Source organism: Heterodontus francisci, chromosome 4 (genome assembly GCF_036365525.1).
Source record: "Heterodontus francisci isolate sHetFra1 chromosome 4, sHetFra1.hap1, whole genome shotgun sequence".
Taxonomy (NCBI): domain Eukaryota; kingdom Metazoa; phylum Chordata; class Chondrichthyes; order Heterodontiformes; family Heterodontidae; genus Heterodontus; species Heterodontus francisci.
The window spans coordinates 75,022,563-75,049,169 of NC_090374.1; the positions used below are offsets into that span (position 1 = coordinate 75,022,563).

The 26,607-nt window shown below is 43.4% G+C and overlaps 1 protein-coding gene across 2 annotated transcripts in view; it reads right to left on the reverse strand.

Annotated features, from left to right (window-relative positions):
- The window catches only part of LOC137369088 (multiple C2 and transmembrane domain-containing protein 1-like), an 834,541-nt gene that overhangs the window by 703,705 nt on the left and 104,229 nt on the right, over positions 1-26,607 (reverse strand). For both annotated transcript variants that reach the window (XM_068029709.1, XM_068029710.1), the window contains exon 2: positions 7,666-7,743. In XM_068029709.1, the coding sequence (XP_067885810.1) occupies positions 7,666-7,743 (78 nt within the window). The remainder of the gene's footprint in view (positions 1-7,665; positions 7,744-26,607) is intronic.

Here is a 26,607-nt window from a genome sequence, read left to right on the forward strand (position 1 = left end):
CAAACCAGCGACCTCTACCAACTAGAAGGACAAGGGCAGCGAATACATGGGAGCACCACCACCTGCAAGTTCCCCTCCAAGTCACACACCATCCTGACTTGGAACTATATCGCTGTTCCTTCACTGTCGCTGGGTCGAAATCCTGGAAGTCCCTTCCTAACAGCACGGTGGGTATACCTACCCTAAATGGAGTGCAGCGGTTCAAGAAGGCAGCTCACCACCACCTTCTCAAGGGCAATTAGGGATGGGCAATAAATGCTGGCCTGGCCAGCATCGCCCATATCCCATAAATGAATTTAAAAAAAGATGCTGAGTATTTCCAGCACTTTGTATTTTTATCTCAAAAGATTCTTGTGAACCAGAAAATAGGACCAATCACTTCAGTGTTTCATAGATAAAACTGTAAAGTCAATTCTTGCAAGTACTGACATACTCGAGTGCTATTGAACATACTAAGTTTCATTTCTTGACACTGTGTTATGTTTCCCACAAAAGTGGGTGGATTTTCCTCTGCCATTCTGCTCCAAATTGTGTGGGATAGTTGTGGAAATAGTGGGGAAATTGAGCGTCATTGGAAATGAAAATATCACTGGCTGTAAAACGGACAACCAATCCGCTACTCCATTAACTGCCAAATGTTATAAAGACAAGTCTAAAGACATTGCGTCTTAATGCGCGGAGCATTCGCAATAAGGTCGATGAATTAACAGCACAATAGATATAAACGGTTGTGATATAGTTTCGATTACGGAGACATGGCTGCAGGGTGACCAAGGATGGAAACTGAACATCCAGGGGTATTCAATATTTAGGAAGGACAGGCAAAAAGGGAAAGGAGGTGGGGTAGCGTTGTTAGTAAAGGAGGAAATCAATGCAATGCAATGTGTTGACATGCTGTTCTCCCTTCGTCAGATACAGGAGAAATGCCGTGAACAACAGATGCCCCTCTACATTGCTTTCATTGATCTCACCAAAGCCTTTGACCTCGTCAGCAGACGTGGTCTCTTCAGACTACTAGAAAAGATTGGATGCCCACCAAAGCTACTAAGTATCATCACCTCATTCCATGACAATATGAAAGGCACAATTCAACATGGTGGCTCCTCATCAGAGCCCTTTCCTATCCTGAGTGGCGTGAAACAGGGCTGTGTTCTCGCACCCACACTTTTTGGGATTTTCTTCTCCCTGCTGCTTTCACATGCGTTCAAATCCTCTGAAGAAGGAATTTTCCTCCACACAAGATCAGGGGGCAGGTTGTTCAACCTTGCCCATCTAAGAGCGAAGTCCAAAGTACGGAAAGTCCTCATCAGGGAACTCCTCTTTGCTGACGATGCTGCTTTAACATCTCACACTGAAGAGTGCCTGCAGAGTCTCATCAACAGGTTTGCGGCTGCCTGCAATGAATTTGGCCTAACCATCAGCCTCAAGAAAACGAACATCATGGGGCAGGACGTTAGAAATGCTCCATCCATCAATATTGGCGACCACGCTCTGGAAGTGGTTCAAGAGTTCACCTACCTAGGCTCAACTATTGCCAGTAACCTGTCTCTAGATGCAGAAAACAACAAGCGCATGGGAAAGGCTTCCACTGCTATGTCCAGACTGGCCAAGAGAGTGTGGGAAAATGGCGCACTGACACGGAACACAAAAGTCCGAGTGTATCAGGCCTGTGTCCTCAGTAGCTTGCTCTATGGCAGCGAGGCCTGGACAATGTATGTCAGCCAAGAGCGACGTCTCAATTCATTCCATCTTCGCTGCCTCCGGAGAATACTTGGCATCAGGTGGCAGGACCGTATCTCCAACACAGAAGTCCTCGAGGCGGCCAACCTCCCCAGCTTATACACACTACTGAGTCAGCGGCGCTTGAGATGGCTTGGCCATGTGAGCCGCATGGAAGATGGCAGGATCCCCAAAGACACATTGTACAGCGAGCTCGCCACTGGTATCAGACCCACCGGCCGTCCATGTCTCCACTTTAAAGACGTCTGCAAACGCGACATGAAATCCTGTGACATTGATCACAAGTCATGGGAGTCAGTTGCCAGCGTCCGCCAGAGCTGGCGGGCAGCCATAAAGGCGGGGCTAAAGTGTGGCGAGTCGAAGAGACTTAGTAGTTGGCAGGAAAAAAGACAGAGGCGCAAGGGGAGAGCCAACTGTGTAACAGCCCCGACAAACAAATTTTTCTGCAGCACCTGTGGAAGAGCCTGTCACTCTAGAATTGGCCTTTATAGCCACTCCAGGCGCTGCTCCACAAACTACTGACCACCTCCAGGCGCTTATCCATTGTCTCTTGAGATAAGGAGGCCAAAGAAGAGAAGAGTGAGGAAGGATATTGGCTCGGAAAATCATGATGTGGTATCTGTATGGGTGGAGCTAAAAAACACCAAGGGGCAGAAAACATTGGTGGGGGTTGGTTATAGACCCCCAAACAGTAGTGGAGATGTAAGGGGTGGCATTAAACAGGAAATTGGAGATGCATGCAATTAGGGTGCAACTGTAATCATGGGTGACTTTAATCTACAAATAGATTGGTGAAACCAAATTAGCAATAATACTGTGGAGGAGGATTTCCTGGAATGTGTATGTGATGGTTTTTTAGACCAATACGTTGAGGAACCAACTGGAGAACAGGCTATCCTAGACTGGGTATTGTGCAATGAGAAAGGATTAATTAACAATCTTGTTGTGTGGGGTTGTTGGGGAGGAGCGACCATAACATGATAGAATTCTTCATTAAGATGGAGAGTGAAGTAGTTGAATCCAAAACTAAGGTCCTGAATTTAAATAAAGGAAACTACGAAGGTATGAGGCACGCGTTGGCTATGGTAGATTGGGGAACTTTACTAAAAGGGTTGACTGTGGCTAGGCAATGGATAATATTTAAAGAATGTGTGCATGAATTACAACAATTATTCATTCCTGTCTGGCGCCAAAAATAAAACTGGAAAGGTGGATCAACCGTGGCTTACAAAAGAAATTAGGGATAGTATTAGAATTAGAATTAGAATTAGAATTAGAATATTACAGCGCAGTACAGGCCCTTCGGCCCTCGATGTTGCGCCGATCATCTGACCTACACTATTCCATTTACATCCATATGTCTATCCAATGACCACTTAAATGCCCTTAAAGTTGGCGAGTCTACTACTGTTGCAGGCAGGGCGTTCCACGCCCCTACTACTCTCTGCGTAAAGAAACTACCTCTGACATCTGTCCTATATCTTTCACCCCTCAACTTAAAGCTATGTCCCCTCGTGTTTGCCATCCTCATCCGAGGAAAAAGACTCTCACTATCCACCCTATCTAACCCTCTGATTATCTTGTATGTCTCTATTAAGTCACCTCTCCTCCTCCTTCTCTCTAACGAAAACAACCCCAAGTCCCTCAGCCTTTCCTCGTAAGACCTTCCTTCCATACCAGGCAACATCCTAGTAAATCTCCTCTGCACCCTTTCCAAAGCTTCGACATCCTTCCTATAATGCGGTGACCAGAACTGCACGCAATACTCCAGGTGCGGCCTCACCAGAGTTTTGTACAGCTGCATCATGACCCCGTGGCTCTGAAACTCGATCCCCCTACTAATAAAGGCTAACACACCATATGCCTTCTTAACAGCCCTATTAACCTGGGTAGCAACTTTCAGGGATTTATGTACCTGGATACCAAGATCTCTCTGCTCATCTACACTACCAAGAATCTTCCCATTAGCCCAGTACTCTGCATTGCTGTTACTCCTTCCAAAGTGAATCACCTCACACTTCTCCGCATTAAACTCCATTTGCCATCTCTCAGCCCAGCTCTGCAGCCTATCTATGTCCCTCTGTACCCTACAACACCCTTCGACACTATCCACAACTCCACCGACCTTCGTGTCATCCGCAAATTTACTAACCCACCCTTCTACACCCTCATCCAGGTCGTTTATAAAAATGACAAACAGCAGTGGTCCCAAAACAGAACCTTGCGGTACACCACTAGTAACTAAACTCCAGGATGAACATTTGCCATCAACCACCACCCTCTGTCTTCTTTCAGCTAGCCAATTTCTGATCCAAAGCTCTAAATCACCTTCAACCCCATACTTCCGTATTTTCTGCAATAGCCTACCGTGGGGAACCTTATCAAACGCCTTACTGAAATCCATATACACCACATCCACGGCTTTACCCTCATCCACCTGTTTGGTCACCTTCTCGAAAAACTCAATAAGGTTTGTGAGGCACGACCTACCTTTCACAAAACCGTGCTGACTATCGCAAATGAACTTATTCTTTTCAAGATGATTATAAATCCTGTCTCTTATAACCTTTTCCAACATTTTACCCACAACCGAAGTAAGGCTCACAGGTCTATAATTACCAGGGCTGTCTCTACTCCCCTTCTTGAACAAGGGGACAACATTTGCTATCCTCCAGTCCTCCGGCACTACTCCTGTCGACAATGACGACTTAAAGATCAACAACAACGGCTCTGCAATCTCCTCCCTGGCTTCCCAGAGAATCCTAGGATAAATCCCATCTGGCCCAGGGGACTTATCTATTTTCACTCTTTCCAAAATTGCTAACACCTCCTCCTTGTGAATCTCAATCCCATCTAGCCTAGTAGGCTGTATCTCAGTAATCTCCTCGGCAACATTTTCTTTCTCTACTGTAAATACTGACGAAAAATATTCATTTAACGCTTCCCCTATCTCCTCTGATTCCGCACACAACTTCCCACTACTATCCTTGATTGGCCCTGTTCTAACTCTTATCATTCGTTTATTCCTGATTAGGTCCAAAGAGGAGGCACGTAAAATTGCCAGAAAAAGCAGCAAGTCTGAGGATTGGGAGCAATTTAGATTTCAGCAAAGGAGGACAAAGAGGTTGATTAAGCAGGGGAAAATAGAGTATGCGAGTAAACTTGCGGGGAACATAAAAACTGACTAAAGGCTTCTATAAATATGTAAAGAGAAAAAGATTAGTGAAGACAAATGTAGGTCCCTTACAGTCAGAAATATAATGGGGAACAAAGAAATGGCAGAACAATTAAACACATACTTTGGTTCTGTGTTCACAAAGGAGGACATAAATAATCTTCCAGAAATGTTAGGGAACCAAGGGTCTCATGAGAGGGAGGAAGTGAAGGAAATCAGTATTCGTAAAAAAATAGTGCAAGGGAAATTAATGGGGTTAAAGGCTGACAAATCCACAGGGCCTGATAATCTACACCCCAGAGTACTAAAGGAAGTGGCCCTGGAAATAATGGATGCATTGGTGGTCATCTTCCAAAATTCTATAGACTCTGGAGCAGTTCCTACAGATTGGAGGGTGGCAAATGTAATCCCACTATTTAAAAAAGAAGGGAGAGAAAAAACAGGGAATTACAGACCAGTTAGCCTTACATCAGCAGTGGGGAAAATGCTAGAGTCTATTATAAAGGATGTGATAGCAGAGCACCTGGAAAGCATAAATGGGATTGGGCAAAGTCAGCATGGGTTTATGAAAGAGAAATCACGCTTAAGAAATCTACTGGAGTTTTTCTGAGGATGTAACTAGTAGAATAGATAAGGGAGAACCAGTGGATTTTCAGAAGGTTTTGATAAGGTCCCACATAAGAGATTAGTGTGCAAAATTAAAGCACATGGGATTGAGGGTAATATACTGACATGGATTGAGAATTTGCTGACAGACAGGAAACAGAGAGTAGAAATAAACAGGTCTTTTTCCAGGTGACCGACAGTGACTAGTGGGGTATCGCAGGGATCAGTGCATGGGCCCCAGCTATTCACAATATATATTAATGACTTGAGTGAGGGAACTAAATGTAACATTTCCAAGTTTGCAGATGACACAAAGCTGAGGGGCGGGGGAATGTGAGCTGTGAGGAGGATGCAAAGAGGCTCCAATGTGATTTGGACAAGTTGGGTGAATGGGCAAATGCATGGCAGATGCAGTATAACATGGATAAATGTGAGGTTATCCACTTTGGTTGTAAAAACAGAAAGGCAGATTATTATCTGAATGGTGATAGATTGGGAAAGGAGGAGGTGCAACGAGACCTGGGTGTCCTTGTACACCAGTCACTTAAAGCAAGCATTCAGGTGCAGCTAGCAGTTAGGAAGGCGAATGGTATGTTGGCCTTCATTGTAAGAGATTTGAGTACAGGAGCAAGGATGTCTTACTGCAGTTATACAGGGCCTTGGTGAGACCATATCTGGAGTATGGTGTGCAGTGTTGGTTTCCTTATCTGAGGAAGGATGTTTTTGCCATGGAGGGAGTGCAAAGAAGATTTACTAGGCTGATTCCTGGGATAGCAGGATTGACATATGAGGAGAGATTGGGTTGACTAGGCCTATATTCACGAGAGTTTAGAAGAATGAGAAGGGATCTCATAGAAACCTATAAAATTCTAATAGGACTAGACAGGCGAGATGTAGGGAGGATGTTCCCAATGGCTGGTGAGTCCAGAACCAGGGGTCACAGTCTCAGAATATGGGGTATGCCACTTAGAACAGAGATGAGGAGAAATTTCTTCACTCAGAGGGTGGTGAACCTGTGGAATTCTCCACTGCAGAAGGCAGTGGAGGACAAGTCATTAAATATATTCAAGAAGGAGATAGATATATTTCTTAATGCCAAATAGATCAAGGGATATGGGAAGAAAGCAGGAACAGGGTACTGAATTAGACAAACAACCATGATCTTTTTTGTATGGTGGAGCAGGCCCGAAGGGCCGAATGACCTACTCCTGCTCCTATTTTCTATGTTTACGTTTCTATTTTCTACCCTGCAGTAAAATTGCAAATTCACCCCAATGACCACTAACTCAGGAAACTGGGTGGAGTCATGGGAGGGGTTAGAAGTCCTACCCTAACTCTGCTGGGGATGGAAAGAGCAGAATCCATTCTTTGCAATATCACATAACCATTTGAACAGCTCAGTTTTTTTCATTTGTGATTCTGTTGCTGTTGGCACCAAAGTTCTACCACTGCAGGGTGATGGTCAGCTAATTGCAATCTCCCTTGTTCCTGAGCTTTATGGAAAGGAAGAAGCTGGTCCACAACAGGCAGATCAAAGGTAAACCAATTGCTCAATCTTCTTCACTTCTTTCACTTTTCTCCTCAAGGCATTGATTCTTGTCACGGCACAGCTTGTGGCTTTCCCAAGTGGGTTTCCTCAAGTGTGAACCGAGGCAATGAATATTAGCAAGATGGAAGGTTTGAGAGCTGAGTCTAATTTTGTTACCATCCAATATCCGCAAAGACTTACTTTCCAGCATGGGTTATTGGATGATAATCAGCGTGAGCTGATTTTCCTCACTAGTCCAGAGGAGCTGAGGCTAATTGTGGCTAACTGCTCTCCCAGCTGAAAGGACCTAACTTAGCACACATTGCAGATTGAATTTGGGGCCTTTCTAATTTGCACATCCAGTACCTCATGGAGCAATCGCAGGCGCTATTTTCCACTTTACTTTATTGGATGCTATAGCCATTGCAAATAAATAAAGCCAGATAAAAGAACAGAAGTGTGCACTACAGGAAAAGTCTGTAACCACAATAAATCCACAAACAGGTCATGCACAAACAAGATAAATCATCAACAGAAAGACTAACAGCTCCATCATTCAATCAGATATCAGGTCACATTTGATTATAGGAATACAACTACACATTGTAACACTTACAAGCGGGTCTCTGCTGCTGAGTGTGCTGGAATCTTCCAAAGAGGTTAATGTAGGTCTAAGATGGCTAGTTGAATGGTCCTGGAAAAAAAAAATCATGTTTCAGTATTTCAAGAAATAGTGAGCGCTCTGAAATCTTGACTTGAACATAAAGATATGCTATTATATCTAACAGCGAAATAAAAATCCAGTTTCACAACTGTCAACTGCCGTCCATGTTTTGCATGGACAGTACGTGATTTTTGTTCCTGTTCTTTCTACTCACCCCCACCTTCCCCACCTGAAATGATCATGGATTCACCAATTTAAAGCACCATTTGATCGCCGCATGATATTTTTGCTCTGAAACATCGAGTATGCATAAAAGAAGGAAGACACAATAGCCTGGTGTCCTGCTAGACCCCCACCTGCCAAGAATGAGGCATATTAATTTTGCCATATGGACATTAAATTTCAAATTGTTGCTGGGAAGAAGAGAAGGCCTGTTACAATAACTATATCAAATAAGGTTTAAGAAGAAAAATGGGCCCCAACAAAGAGGAAGATCTACCCACCATCAAGGACCCTACAGTGAGCTCGAAGAACCGTCACAAAAACCCTCTTTATCGATTGCCTCAAACTTTTCCACTTTATTTTTCTTCTGCTCTTTTCTGTCTCTATCTGCATGTGTGTATGCATGCTAGTGTGCGCGCATCGTGTATCCATAGGCGTTAACTGAATTAGAGTTTAAGTTTAATAAATTTCAACCTTTCCTCTTTAAACCTAAGAAAACCTGATTTGCCATACAATTTGAAGTCAGTAAACAAGGATTCACCAAAGGGGAGCTTAAAAAAAATGGTGTGTTTAAAATTAACCCTGTTAGAGTAAGACCAGGTGAAGGCTGAAAGGGAATCAAGACCCCTTTCTCACCGGGTTGGAACAGAAATTTGGGGGTGACCGTCCTGGATTTTACACACAGACAAACAAGAGAAATTGGAAGTGAGAAGCCAAATTGTTCCCAATCAAAAAGAGCAAAATTTCAGTACAGGTTTTCTTGTGGTTGTATGTGCTTGGATACCAACATGTCTGCAACTAAAGCTAGTAGCTCCCTAAGCCAGGGTGAAGTAACTTGAGCTAAGTTAAAAGCACTGTCTATGGAAGCATCGAGAAAAATGGCTGAGCAGTGTGGGATCGCTGTATGTGGCAAGGCAAGGAAGTCTGAACTTCTAAGGCTAGTGGCCCACCCTTTTTCCCTTGAATCTGGAGAAGCCGAAACATGGTGAGAAGTAGATTCCGACAGGGTATTGTTAGCAAAGGTACAATTAGAACAGAGGAAACTTGAATTAGGGGAGAGGGAGAAAGAAAGAGCCTTCCAGAAGGAACGTGAAGAAAGAGAGAGGAGAGTGAGAGAATATTCTGGAAGGAATGCAAAGAAAGAGAGCTGAGACGACTTGAGTTAATTGGGGGGGGGGGGGGGGGGAGGGTGGGGGTGGGGGTGGTGATAGAGTAACCGCAGTGAAAACATGGCCAATATGGAACAGTGCAATTCAGGGCTGGGTACAAAATTATTAAAACTAGTTTAACTAATCCCAAAATTCAATGAGGAATATATAGAAGCATTTTTGGTGTCTTTTGAGAAATTGGCAAGGCGGTTAACATGGCCAGCTGAGACCTCACCTCATCCTGTTGCCGGATGAGAGTTCATCAAATTATGAACTGACAAAAAATGCTATCCTCGGGGCATATGAATTAATACCCGAATCCTATCACCTAAAGTTTAGAACCCTCAAGAAGCAAGCTAATCAAACTTATCAGGAGTTTGAAAGAAGTAAGCGGTGGCTTTTGTCCAGTGGCTGAGGGCTCTTAAAATACAGCTCAGCTTTGAGAATCTCAGAGAAGTAATCCTGTTAGAGGAATTTAAACACTCTCTCCCACTCTCCATCAAGACCCATGTAGAGGAGCAGCGGGTTCAGAAAGCCCGACAAGCAGCCGGTCTGGCTAATGAGTTTGCTTTAATTTATGCCGGGTTCCCAGGGGAAAACCTTTCCTAGTCACCCCCACAAATCTGAAAAGGACAAAGGGTAGGAAGGTGATAGGAGCCCAAGCAGTCCTGGGAGAGAAAGAAAAGCAGGAGACACTGGGGGTCCTCCTCTAAACAAAAAGGAAGGTGCTGAGAGAAAGAGTGAGACCCGGAGACCTGTGTGCTTCCATTGCAATAAGGCAGGTCATTTAAAAGCTGACTATTGGAAAGTAAAGGGAAGACCTGTCGGGTTAATCAGGGCACACCCACTCAATGAAGAAGTGAACCTGATGGAAGGCACAGCAGAACAAGGTGTGGCTTTAACTGCAGTAAGAGTGAGACCCAGGAAATCTACAGCTGCAAGCGCAGGAAAATGTAATAGGGTTCCTGAAGGTTATCAGGGTTTTGTGTCTGAAGGGAGAGTAACCCCATACCCCTCGAGTGGGGCAAGCAAGCCCATAGTAATACTCAGGGACACAGGGGCCACTAGATCCCTTTTATTGGGAAAAGGCCTGACCTTTCCCCCAGAGAGTGCAGTGAACACCAGAATGGTGGTGAATGGTATTGGAGGGCAGTGTATGTCTGTACCTGTACACTGGGTGCACCTGGAGTGCGACCTAGTTTCGGGACCAGTGACCGTAGGGATTGTCCCTACTTTGCTTTTGGATGGGGTTGACCTTCTCCTAGGTAATGATCTGGCGGGGGTGAAGGTGGTAGCCCCCCCACAGTAGTGAAAGAAAGACCATAGGCGGTGCGAGAGACAGGGCAGTGGCAGGAGACAGACCCCTGCAGTTTCCCTGAATGTGTAGTGGATCAGGCCATGATTAAACCAGCTCTCCCAGAGGAGACTGAATTAGCACTGCAGGCAGATGACCAGGTCTGTCTGTCTGAGACTTTCTTTGGAAAGTTAGGAGACCCAGGGAATGAATTAAATGGATTTTCCCTAGCTGAGGCTCAGTGAGTCGATCCAGTATTGTAAGAGTTAGCACAGGCTGCCCAGTCTGAAAGTGAAGCAGAGGGAGTCCCTGATTGCTACTATTTAAAGAATGAGGTACTGATGAGGAAATTAAATTCTCCTCACAGACTTGAGAGCAAGGAGTGGACAGTAGTTCACCAGTTAGTGGTGCCACAGAGGTACCGGACAGAAATATTAAGAAGGGCCCACGAGACTACAGTGACTGTGCATGCCAGTATACAAAAGACCAAAGCCCGCATATGACAGCAGTTTGACTGGCCAGAACTCCACAAAGATGTGGTGGAGTACTGCAGGAGTTGCCACATGTGCCAGGTTTAGGGGAAACCCCAACCTATAGTGGATCCTGCAGCCCTAAGTCCTGTACCAGTGCTAGGAGGACACTCCAGCAGAGGGCTGGTGAACTGTAAGGGACACCCGCCGAGAACAAAAAGAGACAGGCAGGCACAAAGCTGGCAAAAATTTGGACAGGGAAGGGGAAAAAAATGACCAGGCGGGCAGGCTAATTGAATTCTGGGAGGAATCCCAGATAAAAACCCCTACTGTCCGGTCAGCCAACCCCGAAAAATTTGAAAATTTAGGCCCCACATCCTCCTATGTAAATGCAGACACTAGAAGCACCCCACCAGAGTTGCTAATAGCATTTAGAGGAACCTGCAGAGACAAAGAAAGACCTCTAGGGGCAGAGAAACCATGAGGATGATGCCTCACCTAGTCAAAGTGCCACAGCGGAGTGTATTAGAATTTGCACAAATACCTGCAGGCAGGAGTGTCCCAGAGGACAAAGGGGAGATTAGCAATGAATCCTCCCCCCCAGTCAGAAAAAAAGCGAACCACCCATCCCCTGATGTCAAAAGCCTTTGCATGACTCAGCAAAGTACTGAAAGAGAGTTCAGGATAGACCTGCCCACTACTGACTCTCCTGAAAAAAAAAATTCCAACTCAGGGCTAATTAAACCTAACCATCTCAAAGACCCTAGGCAGCAAATGAAATGTGTAAACTGAAGAAAAACTTCCCCAAAGAACCACATGTTTATTGGGATGCCAAAACAAGGGGAATTCAAGCAGCACTGGCACGAAGAAAAGACAGCCTGTAATAAGTTTTAGGATTTATGAATGAATGGGAATGAATGAGAGAAATGCATTTTTTTCTGTACCTTATATATTCTCTTGATCCTTTTAATGAAAGGCACCTTTTCTCAAATTGAAGTTCATTCTTCTGGGTGTGGAGGTGTCATGCTAGACCCCCACCTGCCCAGAATGAGGCATATTAATTTTGCCATATGGGTATTAAATTTCAAATTGTTGCTGAGAAGAGAAGGCCTGTTACAAGGACTGCCAGACACTTGGCTGGAAGGCATTTACCTACCAATAGGGACAAGAGAGGTTACTTCCCTTATCTATTTAACCCACAATGGACTTTGAGCACCAGACATTGAAGACAGGGAGGCGCATTCCAGGCCCTCTTAAGATGATACAATCCACTGAGCCAAGATGTGATCAGACCAGTTAATCACATGACTAAACGGATTGGCAACCTGGGTTTTTCTGAATTGTACTAACAGTTTGAACTGAGAAAGACTGTTTGCTCCTGGACTGAGAAGATCTCTCCTGTCTGCTCCCATCTCTTTCTCACAAGCCTCTGGACCGAATGAGGCCACATGTACTTCAAGAGAGAAAAGTCTCCTACATCAAACAAGGTTTAAGAATGATACTGGGCCCCAGCGAAGAGCAAGATCTACCTACCATCAAGGACTCTACCGTGAGCTCAAAGCACCATAACAAAAACCCTCTTCATATATTGCCTCAAACTTTTCAACTTTATTTTTCTTCTGCTCTTTTCTGTCTCTATCTGCATGTGTATATCGCGTATGCATGCTAGCGTGGGCGCGTCGTGTATCCATAGGCATTAACCGAATTAGAGCTTAGGTTTAATAAATTTCAACCTTTTTTCTTTAAACCTGTTTGGCTAGTTTCTTTGCCTTATAATTGGAAGTCAGTGAACAAGGATTCACCAAGGGGGAGCTGAAAAAACGGTGTGTTTAAAACTAAACCCTGTTACGGTAAGACCAGGTTGAAGCTGAAAGGGAACCCTGGACCCCTTTCTCACTGGATTCTCCTCCCATGTGGAGTGGTGGTCCTAAAGCCAGCCCATGCCAAACTCTTCATCAAACTGGCAGATAAAGCAGCAACCTTGGAGATATCAACTGCTGGAGGGTGCAATTGGCAAAATGCCCTGAAAGTTGCCATAAATGTTTCTTCAAAATGGAATCTATACCCAGAATGAGCTATTGGATATGGAATGACTGTAAATGTTTGTAAGAATAAGGCATTCTCACAAAAACTGGAAAAGCATATACCATCAAGACCATAGGGCCAGAGATAGCTTAATAGGAGACCCCTAAATGAAAATAAAACACAAAGGGTGTAATTATAACTTTTATCTCCCTGCAAAAAATTGGTGGTATCGAATCAGTAGCCAACTTTCCATCTCTCCAGAAATCAGGAGAAGGTATTTTCCAAAGTGGCCAGTAATTAGTGGCAAATCTAGACCAATGTATCATGGGCCATGTTCATCTTGTGCAAACAGGGATTGATAACATTGTGAGGAACAATTTTTAGGCCTTCCAGTATTTTTTTTATTATTCGGAGCAGGTCTTATGAAATATAATAGCATGCTATTGCCAAGACTGGAATGGCACATAGTCTAAAGGTGCATTAATATTGCTGAATTAATACCTAAGTGTATTTTTTTGCATTATATAAAGTATCCAATGCCAATTGTTAGTTTCATATTTGAAAATGGCTTACCTTGTACAGTCTACTTTAAACACAATTAATTATTAAAGAAATAATTAAATACCGATTCTGTTCTTTTCGACTGGAGTTGACTGATCAGTATACTAGCAGCAAGAATGCAACACTGCAAAAGTAATCTTCACAAGAACATTGTCAGTTTTTATTCTGTGTTCTGTTACTTTGGATCATTGCCTCAGTTGGATTGGTCAGTTGTATATTTGTGGGTGTGTATCTAGCTTTACCACCAGGGTGTTAAATATTACCTGAGCAATGAGGAAAATCTGGCATGCCAGTAACAGAGCCCACTTGATTTTCCTTCCATGTAAATTAATGGGAAGAAATTCAGATGGGTTCCGTAAAGGGCATGCAATCTTACTGTACTGTATTGAACTGGCTGATTGTATTGTGATAGCTAAGCATTTGTATACTGCTATTCTGCCTCTTTGCTGCCCTCTCTGTTGGGTGGTGTAAAAAAGTTGTCAACATGGCTGCTCCCAGTAAAGACCTCATGCAGATTTACTTTGTGAATACGCATTTACCTGCTCCATATACCTTTTTATACTACACTCAAAAATCTACCCCTTGTTTTTGTGAGTCCAATACAGAAGTTTCTAGTAATTTCAGTTTAAAAAAGAATTAGTTTTGCTTCAGGAAATAAAAGCCATTAGCAACTAATGGATAACAAGGAGGCAGATAGTGTAGTGCAGACAACTGGAGATGTAAATTATCGTATTTTTCTGGGTTTTGTAGAACTATGTGGTTCATTCAGTGATGAACTCAGAACACAAAGAAATTCAGTTAGACAGAAATTAAATGAAAAATAAAATGCCACCTGGAATGGTCATCACTTTTGTAGAACAAGGAAGCAGTTGCCTACCCAGAACCAATAAAATGATATCAAAACACAAGCAAGGAGAAATGGATAAAAATTCAGGCATAAACTTTTTAAAATTACAATAAATCTGTTACTTTCTAGCTCATATCTTACTCCATATAGTTCCTCACAAGCACAGTCTTTATAATCTAACTTAAGAAACTATTGGTTATAAGAGGCATGGAGAGGTACCCTGCTTCCATCAATCAGGAGCAGGGTGAGAAATCCATTAATGGAGCAAAGCTATCTGACATGAATTATGAAAAACACAAAAAAGGGAGTAATTTTAAGTACTTCTGTTTCCTTGTCTGAAAAATCACCTTTGTGTTTGATCAGCACTTGGTCTGGCCCAAGAATGATGTTGGGCTCAGCTAATCACTACTCTATCTTGAAAAATAAGGACAGATAATTGGGGTCCCAGTGCAAGGCAACAATCCAGCACTAACTACATCTGGGTGGGGGACTTCAATGTTCATCACCAGGAGTGGCTTGGTAGCATCACCACTAACTGAGCTGGCTGCATCCTGAAGGACATATCTGCCAGACTGGGCTTGCGGTAGATGGTGACAGAACCAACAAGAGGGAAAATCCTACTTGACCTCACCCTCACCAATCTACCAGTCACAGATGTATATCTCCATTACAGTTTTGCTAGGAGCGATCACCGCACAGTCCTTGTGGAGATTAAGTCCCATCCTCACACTGAGGATACCCTTTGTCATGTTATGTGGTACTATCAACGTGTTAAATGGGATAGATTTCGAACAGAATCTAGCAACTCAAAACTGGGCATCCATGAGGTGCTATGGCCATCAGCAGCTGTAAAATTGTATTCAACCACAATCTAGGTGAGGTGCCAACCTGGTGAAGCTACAACACAGGATTACGTGAATACTAAACAGTGGAAGCAGCTTGCTATCGACAAAGCAAAGTGATTCCACAACCAACGGATTAGCTCAAAGCTCTGCAGTCCTGCCACATCCAGTCGCGAATGGTGGTGGACAATTAAACAATTAACTGGAGAAGGAGGCTCCACAAACACCCCCCGTCCTCAATTATGGGGTGCCCAGCATGTTGGTGCTGAATTGGAAGATTTGCAGCCATCTCCATCCAGAAGTGCCGAATGGATGATCCATCTCAGCCTCCACCTGTGGTCTCCAGCATCACAGATGCCAGTCTTCAGCCAATTCAATTCACTCCACATAGCATTAAGAAAGGGCTGAAGGCACTGGATACAGCAAAGGCTATGGACCCTGACAACATCCCTGCTGTAGTACTGAAGACTTGTTTTCCGGAACTAGCTGTGCCCGTTGCCAAGCTCTTACAGTACAGCTACAACACTGGAATTTACCTGACAATGTGGAAAATTGCCTAAGTATGCCCTGCCCACAAAAATCAGGACAAATCCAATTGGAAAAATTTGGAGGGTGCGTGCATTTTGGGGCACCCGCTCCCTCAATTACCTTGAATGGCATCTGCTGCTGCTTTCAAACTGAAGGGTCTCCCATTGGCCCTCAAGCTTCAAGAGCCTGCCTGCCATCCTTAATTGAACGGTGAGCCTGCCCCTTGGCTACTAATTGGCCAATTTGGGGTAAATCACAAGGAGTGATTGTTTTCCTTTCAGTGCAGGCCTCTCACCCCCATTTGTGCCTGATGGCAGCATTCAAAAGCCCGCAGGAAAATCTGCCCTCTATCTATAAATTATCCTGGGTTATTTGAATCCAAACATTGTCAAACCACAGATTAATTTAATGCTGCAGAATATAAGGTCAGTAGAATCCTAGGATTCTCTGGGAAGCTAGGGAGGAGATTGCAGAGCCTTTGTCCTTGATCTTTATGTCGTCATTGTCGACAGGAATAGTGCCGGAAGACTGGAGGATAGCAAATGTTGTCCCCTTGTTCAAGAAGGGGAGTAGAGACAGCCCTGGTAATTATAGACCTGTGAGCCTTACTTCGGTTGTGGGTAAAATGTTGGAAAAGGTTATAAGAGATAGGATTTATAATCATCTTGAAAAGAATAAGTTCATTAGCGATAGTCAGCACGGTTTTGTGAAGGGTAGGTCGTGCCTCACAAACCTTATTGAGTTTTTCGAGAAGGTGACCAAACAGGTGGATGAGGGTAAAGCAGTGGATGTGGTGTATGTGGATTTCAGTAAGGTTTTTGATAAGGTTCCCCACGGTAGGCTATTGCAGAAAATACGGAAGTATGGGGTTGAAGGTGATTTAGAGCTTTGGATCAGAAATTGGCTAGCTGAAAGAAGACAGAGGGTGGTGGTTGATGGCAAATGTTCATCCTGGAGTTTAGTTACTAGTGGTGTACCGCAAGGATCTGTTTTGGGGCCAATGCTGTTTGTCATTTTTATAAATGACCTGGATGAGGGTGTAGAAGGGTGGGTTAGTAAATTTGCGGATGACACTAAGGTCGGTGGAGTTGTGGATAGTGCCGAAGGATGTTGTAGGTTACAGAGGGACATAGATAGGCTGCAGAGCTGGGCTGAGAGATGGCAAATGGAGTTTAATGTGGAAAAGTGTGAGGTGATTCACTTTGGAAGGAGTAACAGGAATGCAGAGTACTGGGCTAATGGGAAGATTCTTGGTAGTGTAGATGAGCAGAGAGATCTTGGTGTCCAGGTACATAAATCCCTGAAAGTTGCTACCCAGGTTAATAGAGCTGTTAAGAAGGCATATGGTGTGTTAGCTTTTATTAGTAGGGGGATCGAGTTTAGGAGCCACGAGGTCATGCAGCAGCTGTACAGAACTCTAGTGCGGCCGCACCTGGAGTATTGCGTGCAGTTCTGGTCACCGCATTATAGGAAGGATGTGGAAGCTTTGGAAAGGGTGCAGAGGAGATTTACTAGGATGTTGCCTGGTATGGAGGGAAGGTCTTACGAGGAAAAGCTGAGGGACTTGAGGTTGGTTTCGTTGGAGAGAAGGAGGAGGAGAGGTGACTTAATAGAGACATATAAGATAATCAGAGGGTTATATAGGGTGGATAGTGAGATTCTTTTTCCTCGGATGGTGATGGCAAACACGAGGGGACATAGCTTTAAGTTGAGGGGTGATAGATATAGGACAGATGTCAGAGGTAGTTTCTTTACTCAGAGAGTAGTAGGGGCGTGGAATGCCCTGCCTGCAACAGTAGTAGACTCGCCAACTTTAAGGGCATTTAAGTGGTCATTGGATAGACATATGGATGAAAATGGAATAGTGTAGGTCAGATGGTTTCACAGGTCGGCGCAACATCGAGGGCCGAAGGGCCTGTACTGCACTGTAATGTTCTAAAGTAATGTTTTTTTGTTTAACACCAGGCAGCACCAAGAAGTAGGCAGTCAAATATATCAAGACTGATTTCAAAAGGCCATCATTTTGTGCTTTTTTTTGTTTCAAACTCAGACACAACCAATCTTAGATTGTACTGAGTTCATGGGTCAAAAGAATGGCACTACTCAGGCATACACTCAGAGCAAAAAAAATTGAAACCCTTTTGGAAAGACAAATCACAGCAAAAGAACAGAAAAAAGCAGACAAGAAATAATCACATTACACTTCAAAAGCTGCAAAATGCACTAAAGAATACCAAAATACCAAAAATTCCTAAACAAATAAATTTTCCACCATCATAGCTCACTTCCTTCGAAAAAATATCTAAATCCATCACAAATTGTGCACTTCAATTTGTCTTCCTCCTATAGTACAACTGATGTAAAATTGGTCTTAACAGTAGCTTAAATTATGATAAGTTCATGTACCATCGCCTTCCCAGTGTAACTGCATCTTTCTGTATGCCATACGTGAACCAACTGGGTTTCAATTTTGACAGAAAAACAAGCAAATGAAGAGCGTGATTCAGAAAACACCAATAAAAATCCTAAAGTCCAAAATAATGAAAAGAAAATGAAATGTTCAACCACTTTAAAGCAGTGGTCTTGCTCATCAGACTTAGTGCGGACTATTTTGAAGTTGTATGCCATATGTATGTATGCTGATGCTCACATAGGCTCCAGTTCAGCCTAATCTGCCCTGCCCTGTGCTTACTGGCTACCATGACCAACCATCAAAGCTCCACCTTCTCTCTGGTGCCGCCCAACTCTAATTCCTATACTCTCCTGAGTTATTTGCAGCAGTGTCCAGGAGATCTATCCTCAATTCCACAGACTCCCAGACAATCCGGAAAGACAGGCAATTCTAATCTGCCATCTTTTCAGCACAGCGCGAGCTGCATTCAATACTGGACGGTTCCCGTTTTCTTTAAATCAACAGTTAATTTTACACCTAGTGTTTCACAAAACTCAACATTCTTATCTCGCCAACATCTTGTAATACCTAAACAGAGCAGTAAATTTGCTGCTCCCTTGTTGCTCAGCTGCTGATGTTATGGTCAAGTCATTAGCAGACAATTACAAGATCACTTAGATGCATAGAATGGCTAATACCATTGCATATGAGAGAAACTTTAAATGAAATTGTATATACTAGAAGGTTAATCTGCTATAGCTTCTTTTTGCCTCTGCCAAAGCGGTTGCAAAGTTTCTTTAACTTTTGAAGCACTATTGTTTAACTAGTTTTCCAATGGTGGAACACTCCATTGAGTTCACCTGCTCCACCATATTATCATATCTCTCCAGTGATATTCTGCAGGTGCCTCCTCATTTTATCATCCAGTCGAAGGTATTTTACTACATAAGAAGCACCTGCTTCTTGTAGCAATAAACTGCCTCTGTGCACTTTTCCTTTAAAATCTTCTTCAGCTTGTTGTCAGTATTGGCGAGCTCTATGGTAAATTTTCTGCCACATTTTGAAAGTTTCAACTTTGAGAATCCTTCCGTCATCTAGTTATTCATTCTGTTTGCGTTCTTCTGTTCTGTTCGTCATGGCTTAATGAGAAATGTAAGGCTTTCTTGATGCCTTCAGGATCTTGCAATTGATGTCAGAATCAAGAATGTCCACACCAAAACATCAATTGGGTGGCTTCAGGGTTACAACATGAGGGTGATGGTGTGGTACACAGACAGTCATTTATACTGTTTGTTTGTACCACTTTCAGGGGACAGGTGAAAGTCACAAATCCATCTAGAATGTGGTTACTATGGTCAGTCACTGAACAGCACTACAACTTCAATCCGAAGCCTAGAGCTTCACTGTCTCGTTTGTTTGGGACACAGCAAATTCATCATACATACCTGCACTGACGCATGAACCTACTCTTAATGTTCCCATGTTCTGGTTATATTTCATAAAGGTTCACCATAACTTCCTTCTTTTTGTACTCTATGCCTCTGCTTATAAAGCCCTGGATTCTGTATGCCTTAGGAATTGCTGTCTCAACCTGTCCTGCCACGTTCAACGATTTGTACACTTATACCCCCCAGGTCCCTCTGCTCATGCACCCCCTTTAGAATTGTACCCTTTATGTTATATGGCCTTTCCTCATTTTTCCTACCAAAATGTATCACTTCACACTTCCCTGCATTAAAATTCATCTGGCATGTATCCACCCATTCCACTAGTCTGTCTATGTCCTCTTGAAGTTTATCATTATCCTCCACACAGTTCACAATGCTTCCAAGTTCAGTGTCATCTGCAAATTTTGAAATTGTGCCCTGCACAAGTCTAGGTCATTAATATAAATATAATATTAATATAAAATCAAGAAATGCAGTGGTCCCAATACCAACCCTGGGGAATCCCACTGCATATCTTCCTCCAGTCCAAAAAGCAACCTTTCACCACTACTCTCTGTTTCCTGTCACTCAGCCAACTTTGTATCAATGCTGCCACTGTCCCTTTTATTCCACAGGCTTCAAACGTGTTCACAAGCCTGTTATGTGGCAATTTATCAAACACCTTTTGGAAGTCCATGCACATCACATCAACCACATTCCCCTAATCAACCCTCTCTGTTACTTCATTGAAAAACTCAATCAAATTATTTAAACATGATTTGCCCTTAACAAATCTGTGCTAGCATTCCTCAATTAATCCAAATCTGTCCAAATGACTATTAATTTTGTCCTGGATTATTGTTCCCACCATAAAAGCAAGGACAACACAAAATCAAATTATTGCAGTTTCTGGAAATCTGAAATAAAATAGATGAAAGGTCATCGACCTGAAATGTTAACTCTATTTCTCTCTCCACAGATGCTGCCAGACCTGCTGAGTATTTCCAGCATTTTCTGTTTTTATTACAATCGCAAAGAATTTATGATGTACCTTTATAAAGCACTGGTTCAGACTCAACTGGAGTATTGAGCCCAATTTTGGGCATCACACTTTAGGAAGGATGTGAGAACAGTGGAAAGGGTCCAGAAAAGATTTACAAGAATGATTCCAGGAATGAGAGACTTAAATTGTGTGGATAGATGGGTAAAGCCAGAGTTGTTCTCTTTACTGAAGAGAAGGTTGAGGGGAGATTTGATAGAGGTGTTCAAAATCAAGAGGGGTCTGGACAGAGTAGATAGGGAGAAACTGTTCCCATTGGCATAAGGGTTAGGAACCAGTCGACATCAATTTAGAGTGATTGGCAAATGAACCAAAGGCAACACGAGGAAAAGATTTTTTCCACAGCAAGTGATTAGGATCTGGAATACACTGCCTAAGAGTGTACTCGAGGCAGATTCAATCATGGCTTTCAAAAGGGAATTGGATAATTACCTTAAGAGAAAAATTTGCAGCGCCACAGGAAATAGGCAGGGAAGGGGACTAGCTGAGTAGCTCTTACAAAGAGCCAGCATGGACACGATGGGCTGAATGGCCTCCTTCTGTGCTGTAACCATTCTATAATCCTATGTTACTGTTATAAATATATTATGCTTACTTTCCAATCTACCTCCTTCCACAGTAAAACAGCTGTGGCTCTGTTTCTGAAGAAGAGGTATAACAAATAACATTTTAGCTGTTGCTTTTAAGGGCGAACTTTATTTGGGTCTTGTTTAAAACATTTCTGATTAATACTCTCCACTTGCCTGGATGGGTGCAGCTCCAACAACACTCAAGAAGCTCGACACCATCCAGGACAAAGCAGCCCACTTGATTGGCACCCCATCCACAAACATTCACTCCCTCCACCATCGACGTACAGTGGCAGCAGTGTGTACCATCTACAAGACGCACTGCAGCAATGCACCAAGGCTCCTTAGACAGCACCTTCCAAACCCACGATCTCTACCAACTCAAAGGACAAGGCAGCAAATACATGGGAACACCACCACCTGCAAGTTTCCCTCCAAGTCACACACCATCCTGACTTGGAACTATATCGCCGTTCCTTCACTGTCGCTGGGTCAAAATCCTGAAACTCCCTTCCTAACAACACTGTGGGTTTACCTACCCCAAATGGACTGCAGCGGTTCAAGAAGGCAGCTCACCACCACTTTTTGTCTTAGAGGAGGCATAGTGACGCAGTGGTTAGCACCGCAGCCTCACAGCTCCAGCAACCCAGGTTCAGTTCTGGGTACTGCCTGTGTGGAGTTTGCAAGCTCTCCCTGTAACCATGTGGGTTTCTGCCAGGTGCTCTGGTTTCCTCCCACTGTCAAAGACTTGCAGGTTGATAGGCAAATTGCCCCTACTGTAGGTAGGAGAATGGTAGGGAATATGGGATTAATGTAGGAGGGGATGTGGTAGGAAATACAGGATTAATGTAGGATTAGTATAAATGGGTGGTAGATGGTTGGCACAGACGTGGTGAGCTGAAGGGCCTGTTTCAGTGCTGTGTCTCTCTATGACCTTCTCAAGGGCAATTAGAGATGGGCAATAAATTCTGGCCTGGCCAGTGATGCCCACATCCAATGAATAAAAAAAAAATTAGATGCCTACTCTTACTGGTTTGACCATTAGTGACCACTAGTGGCAAACACTTAACACATTTGTATCAGATTTCTTTATTGCTTACTTTAACAAGGGTGTTTTGATTAATGCATCTAACTTATCATTAATAGTAATTTTTACCATTGATCTTTTAGGGACATTCAGAAAATAGCACAATAGAGTTATGTTAAATTAGCTGTTACAGCCTTTTGTTCTCATATGATGTACAAAACAATGAAAATAAAAATAGCAGACAATAGCATCCACAAAATTACACTTCTCATGCCAAAGTTATAATAGTTTCTTCTAACTCGCAACACATGTTCCATCTTATTTCCTGAGTCTCTTAATCTTTTTGTTTAGATTGTTTTTCATTTATGCTAACTGATTCTTGCACAAGAAGCTCAAACCCCACAGGAAGAATGAGTCAAAGGACAGAATCCACCAAACTGTATTCAATGCAACTTGTGATACTTATATCAATCTGTATCTGTGTGTAGATACAGGATAAAGAATAGGAAGTAACTCATTTGTGCATGGCCAGAAGCAATGGTTCTATAACAACCAAACAGAACAAACAAGATAAAAGTCTACAAAAGCAAAATGCTGTGGATGCTGGAAATCGGAAATAAAAATAGAAAATGTTGGAAACACTCAGCAGCCCAGCAGCATCTGTAGAGAGAGAAACAAAAATAATCTTTCAGGTCGATGAAATATTATCAGAATTAGAAATGATTAGAGAGATAACAGGTTTTAAGCAAGTTCAGAGATAGGAAAAATGTGGAGGGGAGGAAAGAAAAAAGGAAGGTCTGTGATAGGAGTGAAGGCAGGAGAGATTAAGACAGAGGGAATGATGGTACAAGGCAGGAGGAGATGGTAATGGGTCATATAAAGACACAAAAGATGTGCCTAGTTGAGCTGTAAACAGAAATAGCAGAATCATTATCAACAACTGCTGTCAAAAAAGAGGAGCAGAGATTGTGATCTGAAATTGTTGAACTCAACGTTGATACAGAGCTATGCGGAGATGGAGGTGCAGTGACTTAGATTTTTGCTTATATGTGCAAAGAAAGAATTGGGAATTCACTTTTTTGTTGACATAAACAGGCTCGAGATAAATGGAATGGATTTTATAAATGAAAGGTTTATAATGTGGCACATACACCTTCCCATACATCTTCCAAAATTCTATAGATTCTGGCACGGTTCCTGCAGATTGGAATGTAGCAAATGTCACCCCACTATTTAAGAAGGGAGGGAGAGAGAAAACAGGGAATTAAAGACCTGTTAGCCTTACATCAGTTGTTGGGGAAATGCTAGAATCTATTCTAAAGGATATGATAAATGGACACTTGGATAATAATGATCTGATTGGGCATAGTCAACATGGATTTATGAATGGGAATTCATGTTTGACGAACCTGTTGGAGTTTTTTGAGGATATAACTAACAGAATTGATAAAGGGGAGTTGGTGGATGTGGTAAAAGGCCTTTGATAAAGTCGCCCACAGGGGGTTGGTTAGCAAAATTAAAGCACATGGGAGAGGAGGTAATATACTGGCGTGAATTAAGGCAGAAAACAGAGAGTAAGAATAAATGGGTCATTCTCGCATTGACAGGCTGTGACTGGTGGGGTACCGCAAAGATCTGTGCTTGGGCCCCAGCTGTTCACAATATATATCAATGATTTGGATGTGGAGACCAAATGTAGTATTTCCAAGTTCGCGGTTGACACAAAACTAGGTGGGAATGTGTGTTGTGAGGAAGATGCAAAGGGGCTTCAAGGGGATTTGGAAAGACTTTGTGAGTGGGCAAGAACGTGGCAGGTGGAATATAATGTGGAAAAATGTGAGGTTATCCACTTTGTAGGAGGAATAGATGTGCAGAGTATTTCTTAAATAGTAAGAGATTGGAAAGTATAGCTGTACAAAGGGACCTGGGTGTCCTCATCAATAAGTCACTGAAAGCTAACATGCAGGTGCAGCAAGCAATTAAGAAGACTAATGGTATGTTAGCCTTTATCACAATAGGATTTGAGTACAGGAGTAGTGAAGTCTTGCTTCAGTTGTATAGCACCTTGCTTAGACCGCACCGGAGTGCTGTGTGCAGTTTTGGTCCCCTTATCTTAGGAAGGATATTATTTCCATAAAGGAAACTCAATGAAGGTTCACTAGACTTGTTCCCGGGTTGGCAGGACTGTCTTATGAAGAGTGATTGGGGAAACTGGGCCTGTATTCTCAAGAGTTTTGGAAAATGAGAGGTGATCTCATTGAAATCTACAAAATATTTAAAGGGATAGACAGGGTAGATGTAGGTAAGATGCTTCCCCTGGTTGGGGAGTCTAGTACCAGGGGACAAAATTTCAAAATAAGGGGGAAGCCACTTAGGACAGAGATGAGGAGAAATTTCTTTACACAGAGGGTTGTGAATTTTTGGAATTCTCTACCCCAGAGGGCTGTGGTAGCTCAATCATTGAGTATGTTTAAAGCAGAGATTGACAGATTTCTAAATACAAAAGACATAAGGGGATATGAGGATAGTTTGGGGAAAAGGCATTGAAGTGGATAATCAGCCATGATTGTATTGAATGGAGCAGACTCAATGGGCTGAATGGCCTATTCCTGTTCCTATGTTCCCCACCTAGTCAAAACTGAAAATGTTAGAAACACACAGCAGGTCAGTGAACATCCGTGATCCACCAGCATTCACAACTGGATGTGGCAGGACTGTGGCTTCCGCTGTTTGGCATGCGTGTCGTCCTGTGTTGTAGCATCACCAGGTTGACACCTCATTTTTAGGTGTGCCTGGTGCTGCTCCTGGCATGCTCTCCTACACTCTTTATTGAACCAGGATTGGTCCCCTGGCTTCATGGTAATGGTAGAGTGGAGGATATATCAGGCCATGAGGTTACAGATTGTAGTTAAATACAATTCTGTTGCTGCTGATGGCCCACAGCGCCTCATGGATGCCCAGTTTTGCATTACTAGATCTATTCAAAATCTCTCCCATTTAGCACAGTGATAGTGCCACACAACTGGATGGAGGTTATCCTAAATGTGAAGACGGGATTTCATCTCCACAAGGACTGTGCAGTAGTCACTCCTACCAATACTGTCATGGACAGATGCATCTGTGACAGGTAAATTGGTGAGGACGAGGCCAAGCAGGTTTTGCCCTCTTGTTGGGTCCATCACCACCGGCTGCAGACCCAGTCTAGCAGCTATTTCCTTTAGGACTCAGCCAGCAGCGCTGCTACCGAGCTACCCTTGATGATGGACTTTGAAGTCCCCCACCCAGAGTACATTCCGTGCCCTTGCCACCCGCAGTGCTTCTTCCAAGTGGTGTTCAACATGGAGGAGTACTGATTCAACAGCTGAGGGAGGGCAGTAGGTGGTAATCAGCAGGAGGTTTCTCCGCCCACGTTTGACCTGATGCCTGATGGGGTCTGTAGTCAATATTGATGACTCCTAGGGAAACTCCCTCCCCACTGTATACCACTGTGCCACCACCTCTGGTGGGACAGGGTATACCCATGAAGGTGATGGTGGTCTCTCAGACATTGTCTATAAGACATGATTCTGTGAGTCTGACTGTGTCAGACTGTTGCTTGACTAGTCTGTGGGACAGCTCTCTTAATTTTGCACCAAGCCCCCAGATATCAGTAAGGATGACTTTGAAGGGTTGACAGGGCAGGGTGTTCACTTGTCGTTTCCGGTACCTAAGTCGATGCCAGGTGGTCCATCCAGTTTCATTCCTTTTAGACATTTCTCTAGGGGTTTGCTGGGTCATTTCAGAGGGCATTTAAGAGTCAATCACATTGCTGTGGGTCTGGAGTCACACTTAGGCCAGACCAGGTAAGGATGGTAGATTTCCTTCCCTAAAGGGCATTAGTGAACCAGATGGGTTTTTACAACAATCAACAGTTGTTTCATGGTCACCGTTATGGAGACTAGCTTTTTAGAAATTCCACCAGTTGCCATGGTGGGATTTGAAACCATGAACACAGAGCATTAGCCTTGGTCTCTGCATTGCTACCACTGTGACATTACCACTATGCCACCACTCCCCTACACTCATTGACACACTTCCCTCACTCTTGCAGGACATACCACAGACAGCAGCAGCTAATAGGCAGGGGACAGACACAACTGCATGCCCACACCTGTGGCCAGCGACGGGGCTGAAATCAATGAAGATGACAATATGTTCCAACATAATCTTCCTTTTCACATCCCACTTCCCCCTCATCCCACAATCTCTTCTGATTTCAAACTGAAAATGGTGTAAGCATGCATCTCTTGCTTTTCCCCACCTCCTCTCACCACAACCCTACCCTTGTGCCTTTCTCCTCTCAGATACCCAAGAGCTGCAACCTGGTCAGGCAGCGGTGCAGGAGCATATGATGCAAAAGGAAGAAGAGACTAATCTTGATGAAACACCATCACTCAATCTCACACTCACAGCCAACAGCTCAGATATTGGCATTGCACATAT